This window comes from Giraffa tippelskirchi, chromosome 8, assembly GCF_054371585.1.
Source record: "Giraffa tippelskirchi isolate mGirTip1 chromosome 8, T2T-mGirTip1v1.2.pri, whole genome shotgun sequence".
Lineage (NCBI taxonomy): Eukaryota > Metazoa > Chordata > Mammalia > Artiodactyla > Giraffidae > Giraffa > Giraffa tippelskirchi.
The window spans coordinates 148362221-148383617 of NC_137282.1; the positions used below are offsets into that span (position 1 = coordinate 148362221).

General features: G+C 39.7%; 1 protein-coding gene across 2 annotated transcripts; it reads left to right on the forward strand.

Annotated features, from left to right (window-relative positions):
• Window positions 1-411: 411 nt before the first annotated feature.
• On the forward strand, window positions 412-10435 carry LOC145516327 (chorionic somatomammotropin hormone 1-like). Of its 2 annotated transcripts, XM_081517470.1 has the most exons (5): window positions 412-583; window positions 6478-6659; window positions 7334-7441; window positions 9449-9628; window positions 10253-10435. In XM_081517470.1, the coding sequence occupies exons 1-5, from the start codon at window positions 412-414 to the stop codon at window positions 10433-10435; spliced, it is 825 nt and encodes a 274-aa protein (XP_081373596.1). The 2 variants fall into 2 exon arrangements, with proteins under 2 accessions (XP_081373596.1, XP_081373597.1); XM_081517471.1 differs by lacking the exon at window positions 7334-7441.
• The last annotated feature ends 10962 nt before the right edge of the window (window positions 10436-21397 follow it).

A 21397-nucleotide genomic window follows, 5' to 3' on the forward strand; every position in this document is an offset into this window, starting at 1 on the left:
GTAGCCTATATATCGGCTTCCCAGGTGGTACTTATGGTAAAGAACCCACCTGTCAATGCAGGAGAGATAAGAGACACAGGTTTGATCCCTGAGTAGGGAAGACCCCCTGGAGGAGGGCAGGGCAACCCATTCCAGTATTTTTACCTGGTAAATCCTCCTGGACAGAGGAGGCTGGCTGCTATAGTCCATAGGGTCTCAAAGAGTTGAATATATCTGAAACAACTTAGCATGCCCGCATAGGGTGTATAGAGATACTGAAATTTTCTATTGCTCAGAGCACTGGTTGCTTAAAGGCCCCCATCACTGTGATCTTTCCCTATTGCTCTTATGCAGGCACCAGCATTGATAAGAGAGAAGAAACAGTGATAGCTCCGCCCCCAGGGTGTGACTCATCAGTAGCACCCTATTTATATGGTTGCCAGGTTTTCCTCCTTAGGCATTCCCCACCGCAGACTTCCTCCATTTTGTCCTGTTGGGCCATCTCCCCATCAGCAGCCGTCCTCCTCCTGGGATTTCTCTCCAATTGCCATGGCTCCAGCAACCAGCCACCGTAGGCTCCAGTGGATTAGCAACACTGTTCAAGGTACGTAAGGCCAATGGCATGGATTATCTGTGTGGTTCCACTCCATCTGGACTGTCACAGATCAGATACTTCACTCTCCAAAAGCCTCAAATGCCTTCCTTCTGCTCAACCAATTGCCCCGAATGCCGGGATCTCTCCCCTGCTTCAGCTCCCTGACCCCCTGGTACAAACTGGTTCTGCTTGCTTTCCCTCCTCCTTCTTCCCTTCATCCTAGTGAGTTTTGCATGAATCTATGATTTCCTTTCCAGTGGTCAGGAACTCCTGATACATCTCTAGAGGTACTTAAATATGCATTAATTTTTTTTAAACACCATCCTTGTAGAGAAGGGGGGCAAGAAGAAGCAAATGTAGAAAAATACAGGAAACCTATTGAAAATGTGTTCATTTCTCATTTCCCCAGTACCCCTTGACTCCCCCAACCTGCAACACAAATTAGTGCAGCTCATGTTTTCCTAGACTTTTTCTCTAGGTGCAGAGAGCGGGGGACTCTCTCTGGGTACAGTATATGGGGCTTCTCATTGTGGTGGCTTTTCTTGTCACAGAGAACGGGCTCTAGGTACACAGACTTCAGTAGTTGTGATATGTGGGCTCAGTATTTGCAGTTCCTAGGCTCTAAAGCACAGGCTCAATAGCTGTGGGGCATGGGACTATTTGCTCTGTGACATGGGAGATCCTCCCAGATCAGGAATCGAACTCATGCCTACATTGGCAGGCTGATTCTTTACCACTGAGCTTCCAGGAAAACCCTGTACATGAATTCTAGATGCATCCATGGAGACAGATGTACTCCATGTCCACCTACTCCTCCACCATCTTGTTGACCCCAATGTATGTATGTCTTAGAAAAGATTTTCCTTTTCTATTGAGTTCAGTAACAAAGTCATCACCTCACAGGTTTACTGTTTATTTTTTTTGTGTAAAGAACATATATAAGTTCCATTCTCTTAGGCAATTTCAATTATACAGCACGATCTTATACCATATAGTCACCATGCTCTACGTTAGTTCCTCAGACCTTATTAAATGAGAATGTGTAACCTTTTACAAATCTCTCCTTATTTTCTGCACCCTCCAGCTTTTGGCAATCACTTTCCTGTTCTGTTTCTGAGTTCCAATTTTTTTTTAGATTCCAGATAATTGAGATCATATGGTATTTCTCTTTCTCTGACTTATTTCACTTAGCATCAGGCTCTCCAGTTTTATCCATTTGTCACAAATGGTATAATTTCTCCCTTTTTTAAATGGCTAAATAATATTCACACACGTATATATCATATCACATTATTTTAATCTGTTCACCTGTTGACAATATTTAGATTGTTCCTCTATCTTGGCTACTGTGAATAATGCTTCAATGAATATGGGATCTCTTTAAGATAATGATTTCATTTCCTTTGAATATATATCCAGAAGTAGGACTGTGGTTTCGTTTTAGTCATTAAGTTGTGTCCAACTCTTGCAACATCATGGACTGTAGTCTGCCAGGCTCCTTTGTCCATGGGATTCTCCAGGCAAGAATACTGGAGTAGGTTGCCATTTCCTTCTCCAGGAGATCTTACCAACCCAGGAATCAAACCTGGGTCTTTCATTGCAGCAGATATTTTACTGACTGAGCTTTGAGGAAAGCCAGAAGTAGGATTAATGGATCATATAACATTACTCTTTTAAATTTCTTGAGGAATCTGCACAGTTGTTTTCCATGGGAGTTGCACCAATTCACACTCCCAGCAACAGTGCACAAGACCTACTGTTTCTCCATACCCTCATCAACACATGTTATTAATATTTCTTACCTTTTTACTAATGGCCATTCTAACAGGTATGGGGTGATATCACTTGTGCTTTTGATTTGCATTTTCCTGGTAATTATTGATTTTGAGCATCTTGTCATATGCTGCTGCTGCTAAGTCGCTTCAGTCGTGTCCGACTCCGTGCAACCCCATAGAGGGCAGCCCACCAGGCTTCCCCGTCCCTGGGATTCTCCAGGCAAGAACACCGGAGTGGGTTGCCATTTCCTTCTCTTGTCATATACCTCTTGGCTATCTGTATGTCTTATTTGGGGGAAAAATGTCTATTCCATAAAGCTGTAGCATATATTTTGTATACTGTATTCCAATATACAAAACTCAGTTGCCTATCCATATGCCAATAGCAAACTATCTGAAAGAGAAATAAAGAAAATTATAAATATATAAAGTAATCAAAACAGAATGGCATTTGCATAAAAACATATACACAGGTCAACAGGCCAGAACAGAGAATCCAGAGAGAAGCACACACCCATGTATTGTCAATTAATGTATGACAAAGGATCCAAGAATATCCAATGGGAAAAGATGGTTTCCTCAATAAATGGCAAGGGGAAAACAGGATAGTTGTATGCAAAAAAATTAAACTGTACCAAAAATGGAATAAAAGGTTTAACATAAGACCTTAAACCATAAAACTCCTAGAAGAAAACATTGAGAGAATCTCCTTGACATACGTCTTTGCAATATTTTTTTTTGTTTGACACAAAAAGCAAAGGCAGCAACTGCAAAAATAAACAAGTGGGACCACATCAAACTCAGAAACTTCTGCACAGCAAAGGAACCCATCAACAAATCAAATGGCAACCTATGGAATGAAAGGAAATATTTGCAAATCTCATATTTGATAAAGTCTTAATATCCAAAAATATATGAGATTCATACAACTGAAGGGTAAAAAACACAAATAACCCAAATTTTTAAAAAATCAAAGGAAAAATAAGGATTTTTGTTAAATCTGGAGATTAGACTGTAGATGAGAGACACAGCAAGCTTTTCCTGCCACAACAACAAAAGCCTATGTCTTCCTTGCATTGCTTCCTTTCATGTCCACTCATCTTTTTGGCAATTATAGTTCTCAGTGCACATCCTTCATCAAAAGCAATCACCCCACAGGGAGCTCTAATATATGCTAGAAATAGCCCTACTGTACAAAAACTAACATTTACACAGTTACTAATGAGACATATAAATAGCAAGGTAATTGTCAGTGTTTACCACTCCATTGTTCTCTATATTCTATCTCAAAATTGAATCACTTAGTAATGAAACATGAGTTAAGGGATCTCAATAATATTTGCATAGAAAAACTTTTAAAAATGGGAGAATTTATGGATTATAATTTGGGGAGATTTATTATTACTATTTTGATTGTATTCCTTTTAATTATCTGCTACATCAGGTTAAGAATTTATTATAAATATTAATACCAATGTAAAGACACATAGTACTGAAGTTACAGTAGCTAGAAAAAGACAAAGACAAAATATGAGGCAGGAAGTGAAATTATACAAAGTGCACAATGGTATCAAAAAAGGGGCAGTATTGCATGGGGAGAAAGCTAACTTCTCAAAGTTACTTGAGGCACCAAGAACAGACAGAAGTGAGAATCCAGCTTAATATGAATACCGGAAACTGGACCAAAAGGAAAAGGAAGTTCAGAAAAATATGGTGATGCTAAAAGCCAAAATTTAGACAGCAACAGGATAGGGTAGGACAGCTGTAGATACTGAAATTCAGGAATATACGAAAGCAAATACATTAACAAGCATCAGGAAAAACAAAGAAAAAAAGGGTCTGAAAAATAAACCATCAAGAGGCTGGGTAGTCTGATCAAAAGAACAAGAGAATCGATAGGAAAACCAAAGTACAAACACTTGTGTAAACAGGAGAACCAGATGATGCTCAGGAGAGAAAGCCTGGCACTTAGTGGACCAGAGGACAGAAGATTCCAGCATCAAGAACACAATATCTGGAGCAGGGCTCATATCTATTCATTTCTGGGAAAAGCCCCAATTTCAATGCTTGGGCACAATAGCACCTAAAATTGTTATAGGCAGAGAGTATAGCTCGCTGGGAAACAGTGGAAACAGTGGCGGACTTTCTTTTTTTGGGCTCCAAAATCTCTGCAGATGGTGACTGCACCCATGAAATTAAAAGACGCTTACTCCTTGGAAGGAAAGTTATGACCAACCTAGACAGCATATTACAAAGCAGAGAAATTACTTTGTCAACAAAGGTCCGTCTAGTCAAGGCTATGGTTTTGCCAGTAATCATGTGTGGATGTGAGAGTTGAACTATAAAGAAAGCTGAGTGCCAAAGAATTGATGCTTTTGAACTGTAGTGTCAGAGAAGACTCTTGAGAGTCCCTTGGACTGCAAGGAGATCCAACCAGTCCATCCTAAAGGAGATCAGTCCTGGGTGATCATTGGAAGGACTGATGCTGAAGCTGAAACTCCTATATTTTGGCCACCTGATGCAAAGAGCTGACTCATTTGAAAAGACCCTGATGTGGGGAGAGATTGAGGGCAGGAGGAGAAGGGGACGACAGAGGATGAGACAGTTGGATGGCATCACCGACTCAATGGACATGAGTTTGGGTTAACCCCTGGGAGTTGGTGATGGACAGGAAGGCCTGGCGTGCTACGGTTCATGGGGTTGCAAAGAGTAAGACACGACTGAGAGACTGAACTGAACTGAACTGAACACTGAGAAAAGGACAAAATTGTTTATCAGTTTATTTTGCTCATTAAACTACAAGGTTAATGCATAGTTATCCATTGATAGTTGATTCCTTCAGTTTACAGTGTGAATAACACACTGAGACCCTCTTCAATCGTATATTGGATATTGAGATATGTTATATGATCACCAAATCATATTTTAACAGAAAAAAATTCATATAGTTAGCTGTCTTCCAATAAATGATCAATTACATTCGGATTTATGATATTCTGCTATCCTTCAGTTCAGTTCAGTCGCTCAGTTTTGTCCGACTCTGCAACTGCATAAACTGCAGCACGCCAGGCTTCCCTGTCCATCACCAACGCCCGAAGCTTGCTCAAACTCATGTCCATTGATTCGGTCAGGCCATCCAACCATCTCATCCTCTGTTATCCCCTTCTCCTCCTGCCTTCAATCTTTCCCAGCATCAGAGTCTTTTCCAATAAGTCAGTTCTTCGCATGAGGTGACCAAAGTATTGGAGCTTCAGCTTCAGCAATAGTCCTTCCAATGAATATTCAGGACTGATTTCCTTTAGGATGGACTGGTTGGATCTCCTTGCAGTCCAAGGGACTCTCAAGAGTCTTCTCCAACACCTCAGTTCAAAAGCATCAATTTTTCAGTGCTCAGCTTTCTTTATGGTCCAATTCTCGCATCCATACATGACTATTGGAACAACCACAGCTATACTTATTGCCTCCTATATAGTCTAATTTTGAAAAAGCACAAAGTTCCATGTAGGAATTAAGTGCATATATATCTTTATGCATAACACATGTATATACACACAGAAATATATGTATACAAATATGCCTGTGTTATATGAACTATTATTCTCCTTGCTTGTCCCAATAAGATATTCCCTTGTCCCTTAGATATTCAGAGATATAGTCTCACAATTCTCCAACTTATTTCTGCATTTTGAGAGTCACTTGTTTTACTTTCATAACCTGATTTTAAATAACCATTTTATTCTTAGATACCATGGCACTATACAACTAAGAGAAGAGAAAACCTTAAAAATTCTGATGTTCTTCTTTTTCAGTCCCTAAGTCATGTCCAACTCTTTGCAACCCCATGGACTGCAGTATGCCAGGCTTCCCTGTCCTTCACTATCTCCTGGAGTTTGCTCAAACTCTTGTCCATTATGTTGGTAATGCCATCCAACCATCTCATCCTCTGTTGCCCCATTCCCCTCCTGCCCTCAATCTTTCCTAGCATCAGGGTCTTTTCCAATGAGTTGGCTCATTGGATCAAATTCTGCTCAGGGCAACAAGGAGAGATGAGGCTTTCCTGGACAGGATGGCTTTTGCTAGCCTTGGGCTAATACATCATCTGAGTGGCTCATGTTTTTATTTATGCAGGGTCCTGCCTGCTCCTGCTGCTGGTGGTGTCAAATCTATTCTTGTGCCAGGGTGAGGACTATGCACCTTACTGTAAAGACCAACCTGACAAGTGCAAGATTCCCCTTCAAAACCTGTTTGACACAGCAACCATGGTGGCCAACTACAACAACAGGCTAGCCAGGGAAATGTTCACCCAATTTGTAAGTACTGCACTTCTTGCTTATTTCCATAAGAAACCTTGGTGAAAGTGAGTGGGCTATATTATCATTTAAACAAAAAGGCTGCATCAGCCAAGCTTCAACTAACACACTTCCTAAGTCAAACAAGGCATCAGCTCGTAAGACGTGTAAATCGAAGAAAGGATCAATTTCATGAAATCTCAAAGATTCTTAAAGAGTGAAATATCTGCTTCAATTTTCTTTCACTCATTTTAATTTTAAAATTTCCAAAATAAATTTAAAGTACCTGTATTTGTCATCTTGAAGGTGTGTGTTAGTTGCTCAGTCGTGTCCTACTCTTCGCGACCCCATGGACTGTGGCACTCCAGTAAAACATTAAAATATTAATATTTGATATTACTATTTGATATTTGTGGTAATTTTAGCATTTGCTGTCCTAATATTAACTGGAAAGGATGAAATTAAACGTAGGAAGAGTAAAGAAGGGAAGAGTTTCAAGTTTAGAAAAATAAGGTGAAAAACAATTGTTTATAGCGATAATGGGAAAAAATAGGAAAAAGAATGACATTCAATTGTTATTTAACCCTCATTAAAAAAATTATACATCGATCAGCTGTGTTAATATTCTGGTAATGAATTCATTTATTGAATGCCAAAATAACCCTAAGAAATTGAATGTACTTGATCATTCCCAGGATAAACAATATGGCCAGAGCAAAAACGTCACTTCCAACATCCACGACAGCTGCCACACCACATCCATCACCACCCCTAATACCAAAGAAGAAGCTGACAATACAAAGGTGAGGATTTTATCTGGGTTTTTCACCCGAGCAGCTGAGACAGTGCACTCGTGTTACTAGGCTTTAGATTATTAGAGTAATGGTAACTGCACATGCAGAGAAATGGGGAGGAATACTAAGCAATCCAAGAGAAATTACATTATGCAGTTGATAACATATGAATAGAATCAAGTGATGACTAAAGATCTGTAGTAGCAAATAAATAGCAGATCTATAAATTCCCATGCAGATAACCTTAGTTTAACCAATGCATTAGGCCCAGGATTGCAGCTATTATACTGTATGAAAGCATGGGCTGAACAAAAATTCTATGTGTAAAATATAAGGTTGGCAGAATTCATGGATACATAAGAAACACAACCACAGTTTTGAGTATTCCCTGTGACCAGTGACACCTGCGTGGGAGTCACTCCTACACTGCACCATTGGAGACATTGCTTCTGACTTCCAAGGCTCTCCTGATTCTTCTGCTTCTCTGAAACCTACTTCATTATCATTCTCAATAATTGCTCTACCACTTTTATTCTTAATTATTAGTCTCCTTCCCAAATGTCCTATAAAATATTATGTTTTGCTTCTCATGGTTACAACAATTGTTTCTGTTCTGATGAAAACACAGTCTACAAATTAAGCCTCAATCATTTATCCCAGCTCCAACTTTTTTTCATTTTAATTGATCCTTTCTGATTCCCACAATAACCACAATCCTATCATTATTTAAAATATTTTCACATACATCTTCTCTTAAATACAATCTGTTCTCTTACTAAAACTTTGTTAATAACATCAACATTCTTTCCATCTGCTCAGCATCTTAATAATGGAGATGATAAAATGAAGGAAGAAGGTCAAGGAGAAGGAGGATGTTTTTAATGAATTTAAAATAAATTTAAAATTTATTGAGGGCTGTTACACTGCCATAAAATTTACAAAGTGCTCTGTGTTCATTACTATGCTTAATCCTCCCAAAATTCCTGTAGCACAGTGACTGTTATTACACTTCCTGAGATAAAGAAACCAAGGCTCAGAAAAGGGATTTTCACTCATCACACAGGTAATAAGCAGTGAGTCTAGGCTTCATCCAACTCAGAGCTCTCACTCTTCATCTTTAAGCTACAAAACCCCCTTGAAAACTAGACTCTGTATTTCATTACAGCTCCTTAGTCTCCCATTATGTTTCTATTGCAATGTCTATTCGTTTCTTCTCTGCTCTGATTTCCTGTACCACTAAAGTATTTCATGGCCATCAAGAAATCAAGCCGTTAATTAGAGACACTCAGCCCCTGGGAGTTTCATGCTCAATCCTAGTAGTAGTGAACTGAGTTGGGGGGGGGGGGCTCCATTGTGAATCCCACTGATGCTCTTACTAAAGACAATACTGTGCCATTTTTTGCCCCTATACATGTCAACAGAAAGACTGCTCTGATAGCATATGGGACTGATGTTGGTATAGATTCAGGAAAATGTGTTTAAGAATTTCATGTTTTCTTCATTATCTCTTTGTTCAAATATCATAAAACTACCAATCAGAAAATGAATACATTAATGAATGATTTGCTTCATTAATACAAATGAATCATGGGGTGAAAATGATGTGGGCATGGGTAGGATCCATGTTTCTTGGGTCAGGTACTCTAGGCACACATTGAGTTCCAACAAAATATTTAGATTTCTCTCCCTGGACAAGAAAAGCATTTAAATATAAAAGAACTCACTGAACAGATGGTTGAATTTCAGAGGGAAAAAGAAAGTATTTCATCTTCTAAATTAGAATTCATCAAAAGGGTTATTTAAGTGGCAGTTTTTTAAAAGGAATTTCAGCAAAGTATAAACTAGTAGTATACATTTTATAATTTTATATCCTTAACATCTTTAAAATTTTTTGCATACACAGAGGAATAATACAGGTTTTTTTTATATGCTCAGCCTCCCTGAGCAAAAATCACATGTTACCAAGCCCACTGAATTTTCTTTATTTTAATGAGATTGTTTCCTGTGGTTGCTTAGGATGAAATCCTTTTTAGGTTGGTACTCAGCTTGCTCCACGCATGGGGTGAACCTCTGCATCATCTAGTCACAGAACTGCCACGTGCGAAAGAAGCCTCACCTGATCTCTTGTCAAAGGCCATAGAGATTGAGGAAAAGACCAAAGTACTTCTAGAAGGTGTGGAAGAGACACAAAAAAGGGTGAGCCATCTCCTGAAGCCTTCTTTGCTTTCCTCATGAATGAAATAAGATGACCTCTGAATTGAGGAATGAGTTTTGAAACATCTCACGTTATAAGAACAAGATTCAGGCCTTCTATATTCTAATTGCTGTTATATAAAGCAAGAGACTAATCATTCATAATGCTAGATTCTATTGTAGTGAATTAGAATTCAACTGCAGTTTTTGACAGGTGCAGCATTCCATGCATTGCACACAATTCCACCAAAAGCTAGCCTCTTGCGGGGCACATGCGGTTGAAATACTTTCATGGGTAAGAGAACTGGAGAATAGAATTTGTAAGATCAATGTTTTCTTCAAAGGAACCCAGGTGATCTGCTACTGAGAATCTGCTCATATTCTTTCTTTGTCCTCTTAAAACCAAAGGATGAGAGTGGGAAGGAAGGAAAGAGAAAGTCGAAACCAAACTCATACTTGAGTTCTGCTTCTTGATTTTAGATTGCTAATAGATTTTCCATACACTGGCTCCAAATCCACGTCTAGAATTTCATAAGTCTTTCCCAATTTTAATTTGATAATAAGAAGGAACAAAGAAGAGCAAATACTAATAAAACTCATAAAATTCATTATCTTTTGGATGCTTAGATTTATCCTGGAGAGAAGGAGAAGGAGACCTATTCAGTGTGGTCAGACAAGTCCTCCCTGACGGCGGGCGATGATGGTGTGCGCCAAACTGCTTTTTATAAAATGTTCCGCTGCCTGAGTAAGGATACAAGTAAAATTAACACCTACCTCCAGATGCTTAAGTGCCGACACGCCTCATGCTAAACCTACTATTAACCCAGCCAATCCTGAGTTGGTTAGTGATGATGCATCCTGTCAAAAGCTTCTTTGAGTTTTATAGCTATTTAATGCATGTTTGGGTGTAATGGGTCTCATCTCAAAAAAAAATAAACACAGACTCTCTAGAGATGTCAAAATCTAAGAAGCAAATTTGTCAATGTTTTTATCTTCATTTAATAGAAAATCAAAAGAAAATCCATCCCTACCTCTGAGAGAAAGAATTTCTTATTAAAATTGGTCACAAATAGCAGGAACTGACATGAGAAAGACCATTAAAGAGCTTACTGAAGAATCACACAAAATTATTCTAGGTCAAGTTATAAGAATCAAAGAATTAGATAATTACTCATTGTGCTGGTCATGCTACCAAGAAGACTGAATTCTGAGAATTCTTTATGAAAGCAAGCGATAAACTGTCAGCCAATTCTTATATTCTTAAAACAGACAAAATAAGTGCTTTGCACGTAGCTACCTAAATAGCATGAGGTTTACTGAACTGCCTAAAAATTGTTAGGATGCTGTCTTAGTCCTTCTGGGCTGCTGTAACAAAATATCATAGAATTATACACAATAGAAATGGATTTTCACAGTGTGATCAGATAAGGCCCTCTTTCTGTCACACACTTCTTACTATATCCTCACATCAGGGAAAGGGCTAGAGAAACTCCGTGTGTCTCTCATATATAAAAGCAGTCATCTCATCCAGGAGGCTCCATCCGTCATCACCTCCATAACTTCATCACCTCCCAAAGGCCCCACCTATGAAACACCATCACCATGGGAGTCAGGATTTCAACATAGGAAATTTCTGGGGAACACAAAGGTGGGACCATAGCAGACACAAACATGAACTGGCTCCATCATCCTCCAGTGGCTGTCTTCACCCACATTCCACTGCATCCTCATTTCCTGCATCATCTTGCAAAAATTCCGTACATTCTATCACTCTGGTTTTAACAGGTCTAGCTTAGTTAAGTGTCAGTTGTCCCCTGCCTGGGGAGTCTGGACAATTGTCCAACTGGTCCTACTTTTGCATTCCAGTCCCCTATAATGAAAAGGACATCTTTTTGGGGTGTTAGTTCTAAAAGGTCTTGTAGGTCTTCATAGAATCGTTCAACTTCAGCTTCTTCAGCGTTACTGGTTGGAGCATAGGCTTGGATTACCGTGATATTGAATGGTTTGCCTTGGAAAAGAACAGAGATCATTCTGTCATTTTTCAGATTGTATCCAAGTACTGCATTTCGGACTCTTTTGTTGACCATGATGGCTACTACATTTCTTCTAAGGGATTCCTGCCCACAGTAGTAGATACAATGGTCATCTGAGTTTAATTCAACCATTCCAGTCCATCTTAGTTCGCTGATTCCTAGAATGTCAACGTTCACTCTTTTCATCTCCTACTTCCAATTTGCCTTGATTCATGGACCTAACATTCCAGGTTTCTATGCAATATTGCTCTTTACAGCATCGGACCTTGCTTCTATCACCAGTCACAACCACAACTAGGTATTGTTTTTGCTTTGGCTCCATCCCTTCATTCTTTCTGGAGTTATTTCTCCACTGATCTCCAGTAGCATATTGGGCACCCTCTGACCTGGGGAGTTCATCTTTCAGTGTCCTATCATTTTGCCTTTTCATACTGTTCATGGTGTTCTCAAGGCAAGAATACTGAAGTGATTTGCCATTCCCTTCTCCAGTGGACAACATTCTGTCAGACCTCTCCACCAAGACCCGTCCATCTTGGGTGGCCCCACATGGCATGGCTTAGTTTCATTGAGTTAGACAAGGCTGTGGTCTGTGCGATCAGATTGACTAGTTTTCTGTGATTATGGTTTCAGTATATCTGCCCTCTGATGCCCTCTCACAACACCTACTGTCTTACTTGGGTTTCTCTTACCTTGGACCTGAGGTATCTCTTCACGGCTGCTCCAGCAAAGTGCAGCCGCTCTTCCTTACCTTGGACATGGGGTAGCTCCTCTCGGCCTCTGCCCCTGACCTTGAACGTGGGTTAGCTCCTTTTGGCCACGCTTCTGCACTGTCCACTGCAGCCACTGCCCTTCTGCCCTTAATTTTTTGGAACATATTATATAAAAACTAAAATAGTAATAACAATAATAATTATAATTACACTTAGAGGAAAAAGAGCTATCCAGAACAAGACAGAGTTCTCTAGCGATATGATCAGTTCAGTTCAGTCGCTCAGTCGTGTCCGACTCTTTGCGAACCCCTGAATTGCAGCACCCAGGCCTCCCTGTCCATCACCAACTCCCGGAGTCCACCCAAACCCATGTCCATCGAGTCGGTGATGCCATCCAACCATCTCATCCTCTGTCGTCCCCTTCTCCTCCCGCCCCCAATCCTACCCAGCATTAGGGTCTTTTCCAATGAGTCAACCCTTCGCATGAGGTGGCCAAAGTATTGGAGTTTCAGCTTCAACATCAGACCTTCCAATGAACACCCAGGATTGATCTGCTTTAGGATGGATTGATTGGATCTCCTTGCAGTCCAAAGGACTCTCAAGAGTCTTCTCCAACACCACAGCTCAAAAGCATCAATTCTTTGGCGCTCAGCTTTCTTCACCATCCAACTCTCACATCCATACATGACCACTGGAAAAACCATAGCCTTGACTAGACGGACTTTTGTTGGCAAAGTAATGTCTCTGCTTTTAAATGTGCTATCTAGGTTGGCCATAACCTTCCAGCCAAGGAGTAAGCGTCTTTTAATTTCATGGCTGCAGTCACCATCAGCAGTGATTCTGGAGCCCAAAAAAATAAAGTCTGACACTGTTTCCACTGTTTCCCCATCTATTTCCCATGGAGTGATGGGACCAGATGCCATGATCTTAGTTTTCTGAACGTTGAGCTTTAAGCCAACTTTTTCACTCTCCTCCTTCACCTTCATCAAGAGGCTCTTTAGTTCTTCTTCACTCTCTGCCATAAGGGTGGTGTCATCCACATATCTGAGGTTATTGATATTTCTCCCGGCAATCTTGATTCCAGCTTGTGTTTCTTCCAGCCCAGCATTTCTCATGATGTACTCTGCATATAAGTTAAATAAGCAGGGTGACAATATACAGCCTTGATGTACTCCTTTTCCTATTTGGAACCAGTCTGTTGTTCCATGTCCAGTTCGAACTGTTGCTTCCTGACCTGCATACAGGTTTCTCAAGAGACAGGTCAGATGGTCTGGTATTCCCATCTCTTTCAGAATTTTCCACAGCTTATTGTGATCCACACAGTCAAAGGCTTTGGCATAGCTAATACAGCAGAAATAGATGTTTTTCTGGAACTCTCTTGCTTTTTCGATGATCCAGCGGATATTGGCAATTTGATCTCTGGTTCCTCTGCCTTTTCTAAAACCAGCTTGAATGTCTGGAAGTTCACGGTTCACGTATTGCTGAAGCCTGGCTTGGAGAATTTTGAGCATTACTTTACTAGCATGTGGGATGAGTGCAATTGTGCGGTAGTTTGAGCATTTTTTGGCATTGCCTTTCTTTGGGATTGGAATGAAAACTGACCTTTTCCAGTCCTGTGGCCACTGCTGAGTTTTCCAAATTTGCTGGCATATCGAGTGCAGCACTTTCACAGCATCACCTTTGAGGATTTGAAATAGCTCAACTGGAATTCCATCACCTCCACTAGCTTTGTTCATAGTGATGCTTCCTAAGGCCCACTTGACTTCACATTCCAGGATGTCTGGCTCTAGGTGAGTGATCACACCATCGTGATTATCTGGGTCGTGAAGATCTTTTTTGTACAGTTCTTCTGTGTATTCTTGCCACCTCTTCTTAATATCTTCTGCCTCTGTTAGGTCCATACCATTTCTGTCCTTTTTCGAGCCTATCTTTGCATGAAATGTTCCTTTGGTATCTCTAATTTGCTTGAAGAGATCTCTAGTCTTTCCCAATCTATTGTTTTCCTCTATTTCTTTGCACTGATCACTGAGGAAGGCTTTCTTATCTCTCCTTGCTATTCTTTGGAACTCTGCATTCAGATGGGAATATCTTTCCTTTTCTCCCTTGCTTTTCGCTTCTCTTCTCTTCCCAGCTATCTGTAAGGCCTCCTCAGACAGCCATTTTGCTTTTTTGCATTTCTTTTCCTTGGGGATTTTCTTGATCCCTGTCTCCTGTACAATGTCACGAACCTCTGTCCATAGTTCATCGGGCACTCTGTCTATCAGGTCTAGTCCCTTAAATCTATTTGTCACTTCCACTGTATACTCAGAAGGGATTTGATCTAGGTCATACCTGAATGGGTTAGTGGTTTTCCCTACTTTCTTCAATTTAAGTCTGAATTTGGCAATAAGCAGTTCGTGATCTGAGCCACAGTCTGCTCCCGGTCTTGTTTTTGCTGACTGTATAGAGCTTCTCCATCTTTGGCTGCAAAGAATATAATCAATCTGATTTCGGTGTTGACCATCTGGTGATGTCCACATGTAGACTCTTCTCTTGTGTTGTGGGAATAGGGTGTTTGCTATTACCAGTGCGTTCTCGTGGCAAAACTCTATTAGCCTTTGCCCTGCTTCATTCTGTACTCCAAGGCCAAACTTGCCTGTTACGCCAGGTGTTTCTTGACTTCCTACTTTTGCATTCCAGTCCCCTATAATGAAAAGGACATCTTTTTTGGGTGTTAGTTCTAGAAGGTCTTGTAGGTCTTCATAGAACCGTTCAACTTCAGCTTCTTCGGCGTTACTGGTCGGGGCATAGACTTGGATTACCGTGATATTGAATGGTTTGTCTTGGAAATGAACAGAGATCATTCTGTCATTTTTGAGATTGCATCCAAGTACTGCATTTTGGATTCTTTTGTTGACCATGATGGCTACTCCATTTCTTCTAAGGGATTCTTGCCCACAGTAGTAGATATAATGGTCATCTGAGTTTAATTCACCCATTCCATTCCATCTTAGTTCGCTGATTCCTAGAATGTCGACGTTCACTCTTGCCATCTCCTGTTTGACCACTTCCAGTTTGCCTTGATTCATGGACCTAACATTCCAGGTTCCTATGCAATATTGCTCTTTACAGCATCGGACTTTGCGTCTATCACCAGTCACATCCACAGTTGAGTATCATTTTTGCTTTGGCGCCATCCCATCATTCTTTCTGGAGTTATTTCTCCACTGATCTCCATTAGCATATTGGGCACCTACTGACCTGGGGAGTTCATCTTTCAGTGTCCTATCCTTTTGCCTTTTCATACTGTTCATGGGGTTCTCAAGGCAAGAATACTGAAGTGGTTTGCCACTTTCACTTTTTCAGCGATATGATAATAGTGTACAATTATGGAGTTCCCTGCATTTTTCAAAGCTTCCATATATATTTTATCATTTAATTCCCCAAATATTTTTTTGAGAAATTCAAATCACATCTCTTTGCTTTATTCCCTATGCATGCCCTTGTACTCTGACTGAGCTTACTCATATGATTGCTTTGGCCCCTCAAACAGCAGCAAATGTGGTGCAAACAGATCCCTGTTAAGGGTTGTGCATCGCACTTATCCTTTCTTCCCGCTGGAAATCCGTCTGCCTGAAGGTGACGAGACCTGGGCTGGCCTTCTAGAGGCCCAGACAAGGCCTAAGACATGCGATAAGGTGATCCTATACCAGCCAGTCCCAGCAAGCCACTCGAGGGGATAGAACCATGAGATAACCCATAGAGTTGTGAACCAGTGATTGTTGTTTTATGGTACTGAGTTTTGGGGTGATTTGTCAAACTGGTGCTGTCAAGGCACTTAGTCACATCCAACTTTTTGCAACCTCACAGCCTGTAGCCCACCAGGCTCCATTCTTCATGGGATTTTTCAGGCAAGAATACTGCAGTGGGTTGTCATTTCTTTCTCCTGATCCAGGGATCGAACTTGCGTCTCCTGCTTAGCAGGTGGATTCTTTACCACTGATTCACCGGGAAAACTCAGCAAATACTAGTTTATAAACATAGCATCAGAAGGAGGAAGACACTGGACCAAAACCCTGGTCTTCGTGGTTCAATTTCAGCACTCCTTGGAAATCCTGGGAAGGAGTGGGTGTTTTACTCATATGATGACTAAAATTGGTCTATAGATTTTAAAAATTGAAAAGAAAGAAATCAAATCCCTTTACAGTGATATCAGAGGCTTTAGTTTAGTTTTACAAAATTCTTTTATTTTTTTCAGTTAAATAGCTGTCATCTACAGGCTCTCTTTTGTTCTACTTTTAGAGTTGCTCTGCAATCTGTGGCATTATGGTATATGTCTTTTATTATGGGTTAAATTTTCTAGTAAAAATGTAAGATACAATCATTCAGGTTTATTCATTTATTGTCTTGATGTATTTATAATTCATGGCATATGTATTTTACCTTCTACAGGCCTATGGAGTTGAATAAAATAAACAAGGTAATATAAAATGTCATTCTTTATTTTCCAAACTTCTTTTGCAGTGGTTTTGCACACTCATATCAGGCATTCACAACTGCCTTGCAAAAAAATGTTATTTTTGCTGTTGTTTCTTTAAATGACACCCAAAGTCTTGTACAATGCAGAATATTCAATATTTTCAGTATTTATTGTCTTTGTTGTTGCTTTGGTGAATTTCCTTCAACTCTTCATCAAGTTTCTTCTGTTGTTTTGGTACCAAGATTGATCATTTTCAAGCCCCATGTGATTTTTAAAAAATTAAGATTTCATTCCAGTGGGGATGGGGGAGGTGTAACACAATGGCTTTTCCAGTGAAGCTGGCAGCAACTTTGAAGTCCAGAGCTGTAGCCATGGCTTCAGAATGTCCCACTAGAAAAAAAAAATCCCACAGAAAAGTAAACATTTTGACAAGGATCTAGACATCAATTGGAACTTATCCAGTATTAAACAGAAACACAAGTTTTGTTTAAGGCATTTGCAGAAACAAAACCATCCTGCCTTCTTTAATTAATTTATTATTTAAGTTCAAGTCTTCTATTTATGCTATGTTATGGCTAAAGGAGTCCATGGGATTGGAAACAAAGGCAAATTGTTTCAACTAAAGGTGAAACCCTCCCACTCTCCCCGTGCCAGAGCCTTTTTCCTTGACCTATCCAAGACCATTTTCTTCCCACCCTGCCCTACCTTACTCCTCCATGAATACTATCAATGTACTTTACTCAAGTATTAATTATAAATGCAAATAAAGAGGAAGCTGGACACACACCCATTCCTTTGAGGAACATGCTATGAGTCAATCCTTTTTTGTTTGTTTGTTTTATATCCTACCTTATCTAAGCTGTACTTGCTGGTGCTGGAAGTTTCAAATTCTGGAAACAGGGAGCCCAATTCATCCTCTAAACTAAAAATTTGAAAAGTTACCTCACATAATCCACAAATTTGAAGGACTATGATATATTATGTAGCATGTGTATATGTGTGTTTAGTTGCTCAGGGGCATCCAACTGTGACTAGATGGACTACAGCCTGCCAGGCTCTGTCCATGGGATTCTCCAGGCAAGAATAATGGAGTGGGTAACCATTCCCTTTTCCAGTGGGTCTACCTGACCCAGGGATTGAACCAGGGTCTCCTTTATTGCAGGCAGATTCTTTTACTGCCTGAGCCCCCAAGGAAGCTCATTAAATAACATAGGCAACAACAATAGTCAACACAAAGTAAAACCAGATGGTCAAGTGATTGTCAATCCAATAGTATAAACCAGCATAAAACCGAAGCAAATGCCCCCCACATCCAGTATTGTTTTGGTTTTTTTAGTAAGAATGGTACAATTGGTTGATTAAAAATTTTCACTTTTCAACTCATTATATTGATATGAATGTGGTGCCTTTCTTGTTTTATTAAGAACACAGCTTTGGAGTATTTGCAGAGTGTAATTACAATGAAGTGCTGACAATGTTTCGGCCAAATTTGTTTAAGGGTCATTTACTTTCTAATTAGAATAAAATAATCCTCTGAATAAGGCAGTTTTACATATGAAATCTCACAATTACCTATTTATAAAATTTAAAGGCAGTAAATAGAAGAACATCTGTATTTAGTATTTCTTTAAAATCACAATTGTAACTGCTGTTTCCAAGGCCACCATTTGAGGGGTGGGAGACACAATATCCTCATAAAAAGGACTCTAGATCCAGACTGAAATTCCATGGCTTAGGCTCCCCAACTGGCTTCCTGGAAGGAGTTTGAGCTCCTATCCTTCTTCTTCCAGGAATCTTTCTCTCAGACAAAGGCAGAACCGTGAGGGGTGGGTGGGTAGGGTGGTGAAGTCATCAATATTTTCCCACTAAAAGCAGCTTTTGTTGCTTAGAACTGGTCTGTGGTGCTCTTCCATTGCTGTGTCATTTGTATGGTTTCTGGTATTCTATTTTGAACAGCACTGGCTACAAAAAGTTCACTGTCTTTAATGAAGATCCGTGGGCTGAAACACTCCTCTATCATGCTACCAGAGCTTAGACTCCATCTTTTAGTAGTATGATTCCATCTTTTAGATTAGCTGAACTTCTACTGAGAGTAAGACAATGCAGGGATGGTAAACAAGGATGGATTTGGGCAAAAGGAATGAGAAACACTTGGAGGAAGTGGACACATGTTTAAGGAGAGCATTACTCACGTTTTGTTTAGGATTTGGCTCAGGCTGGCTCTGTAAAGGAATGGATTGTTTTTACTTTATTTCTATTCATCCTCTATACTTTACAATGTATGACTTATTTAAGTGTTGAAAGTGACCAGAGACTGACTGCTTGCTATCACTGAGTAGTGATGCTTTGGTTCTGGTATTTGATAAAGTCTAGCAGAAGCTCTTGAGTGTACTTATTTCTGTGATTTGCTGCAGTAACTTAACATTTTTTTTAAAATGTTTTCTGGTACAAAGTCAATGAAATACAGGAAAATGATGCTTGTGGACAAAACCTTAATTTATCTCTTTCCTTTTCTCTGACTTTTCGGTCATTTACTTACTCATCTAGTCCCACGTTTTTTGATGCCTTTTTGACTCTTATGTCTACCTCATTCCACCTGTGTGGTCAAGGCCTATTTCTTTTCCTGTATCTTTCACATTCTTTGCTTCTTTCTGCTTGGCAGAGCCATCTTTGATTTTCTTTTAGTGTCATAATATTCCCAGCTGTTTCTGGATTGCTTCTTTTTCTCTATAAGCCCCAACATCCACAACTTCTCAATACAGGTTAAGATTTCTCTTTTCTAATTCTGGACATACTGTTCTCTTGCATTAAAATGTCCTGGTTTCCTATTGTGTTTTAGAATAAATAAAAACTTCCAAAATTGTCGTAAGTGATCCTCCGCAATGCATAAACTATCCTTATAAGATTTTCTCCATTCTAATCCTACAGTAATCTATATAGCACATTCTGGGAGAATAATCATGAGAAACATTACATATCTGTTAAATAAATAAACATTTATTGTGTTTTGGCTAAGCTTGATTATTCACTGGTAACTTACAATGCTATATGTATTAAGATCTCAGTTCCCTTGGTCCAGGATGTATGAAATGTTTACTTCATAAGATGATCCTAAATGAGTTGACAGATATGTTGTCTTCCTATATTGCATATCAATATCCCATCAGCCTTTCAAAACTCCATCGTAAGGCCATCACTGTTTGCTACTCAAAAAAATCCTTGTTCTCACATCCAGATAGCTCCTAGCTATACTTCAATCCACTCTAGCACCTTGTTTCACCTATTATTCTTACTTTGCTCTACCATATAATATAGCAATTTGCATGTTTATGTGATTCTCTGTTGTTTCACAACTTGAGAACCAATTTATGGAAAATAGAATTTTTTTTAAATCTACATCCTTCCCAAATATTCTCTTTTCAGCTACCCCTTGCTGATTCTACAGAACACATATGACTCTGCTCAATATTGTCTGGAATCTACAGTATTCAGTTTATATGCCATGGTCAAGCAGGGAAAGGCCTTGCAATGTCAGCATCTCTGTTGATCTAAAGTCCTAAATTATGCTTAGGATAAACTTTCTAAGAGACAAATGGGAGATAATGTGTGTAAGCTAGTGGTGAGTATATATTTCCTACTATTGCTGCTGCTGCTGCTGCTAAATCGCTTCAGTCGTGTCCGACTCTGTGCGACCCCATAGACGGCAGCCCACCAGGCTCCCCCATCCTTGGGATTCTCCAGGCAAGAGTACTGGAGTGAGGTGCCATTGCCTTCTCCATCCTGCTATTGCATTGCCCCCTTATTGCCAAATTCCCTCTAATAAATATCATCCAGTGACAAAGAACAAGATAGTTGGATGGCATCACTGACTCAATGGACATGAGTTTGAGCAAGTTCTGGGACATGGTGAAGGACAGGGAAGTCTGGCGTGCTTCAGTCCATGGAGTCGCAAAGAGTGGGACATGACTGAATGACTGAACAACAACAATCTTGTTTGGAAATATATAGGCATTGAAGGAAAGAAAGTTAAGCAGGTAACACAATTGAATTAGATGTTTCAGGCAATAAACAGATAGGGAGTGTATACAGGTTTTTTCATGGTCTTCTGCCTTTTAAAAGAAAAGGTGAAAATCCTAGAATAATGACTTTTTGCATGCATTCTGGAGCCAAAGGAGAGACTGACAGATTGTTTTGGGGCAGAGCATTCTGTCATGTTCTGTAAGGCTGGGGTAATCATAGCTAGAGGCATGAGCAAGACAAGCAAAAATAACTCTGGCTATGAGGGAAGAGGTTAGTTTTGCTGGAAAGTGTTCTTGTACATGTTAAAGGTGTCTTTGCATAACAGAAGAAAATTGCCTTGAATTCTGAGCTAAAGAGTTGCCAAGTTTCGTTCACTTGTAGAATCATCACACTCAATAAGTAGCAACAAAAGACTATTCCTAAACAAGGGAAAATTTCAGAAAAAGAGAAGAGGAAATGGAAGGAAAAGGAGAATATGAGATGCTATATAGTCAAAGCTATGATTTTTCCAGTAGTCAAGTATGGTGTGAGAGTTGGATAACAAAGAAAG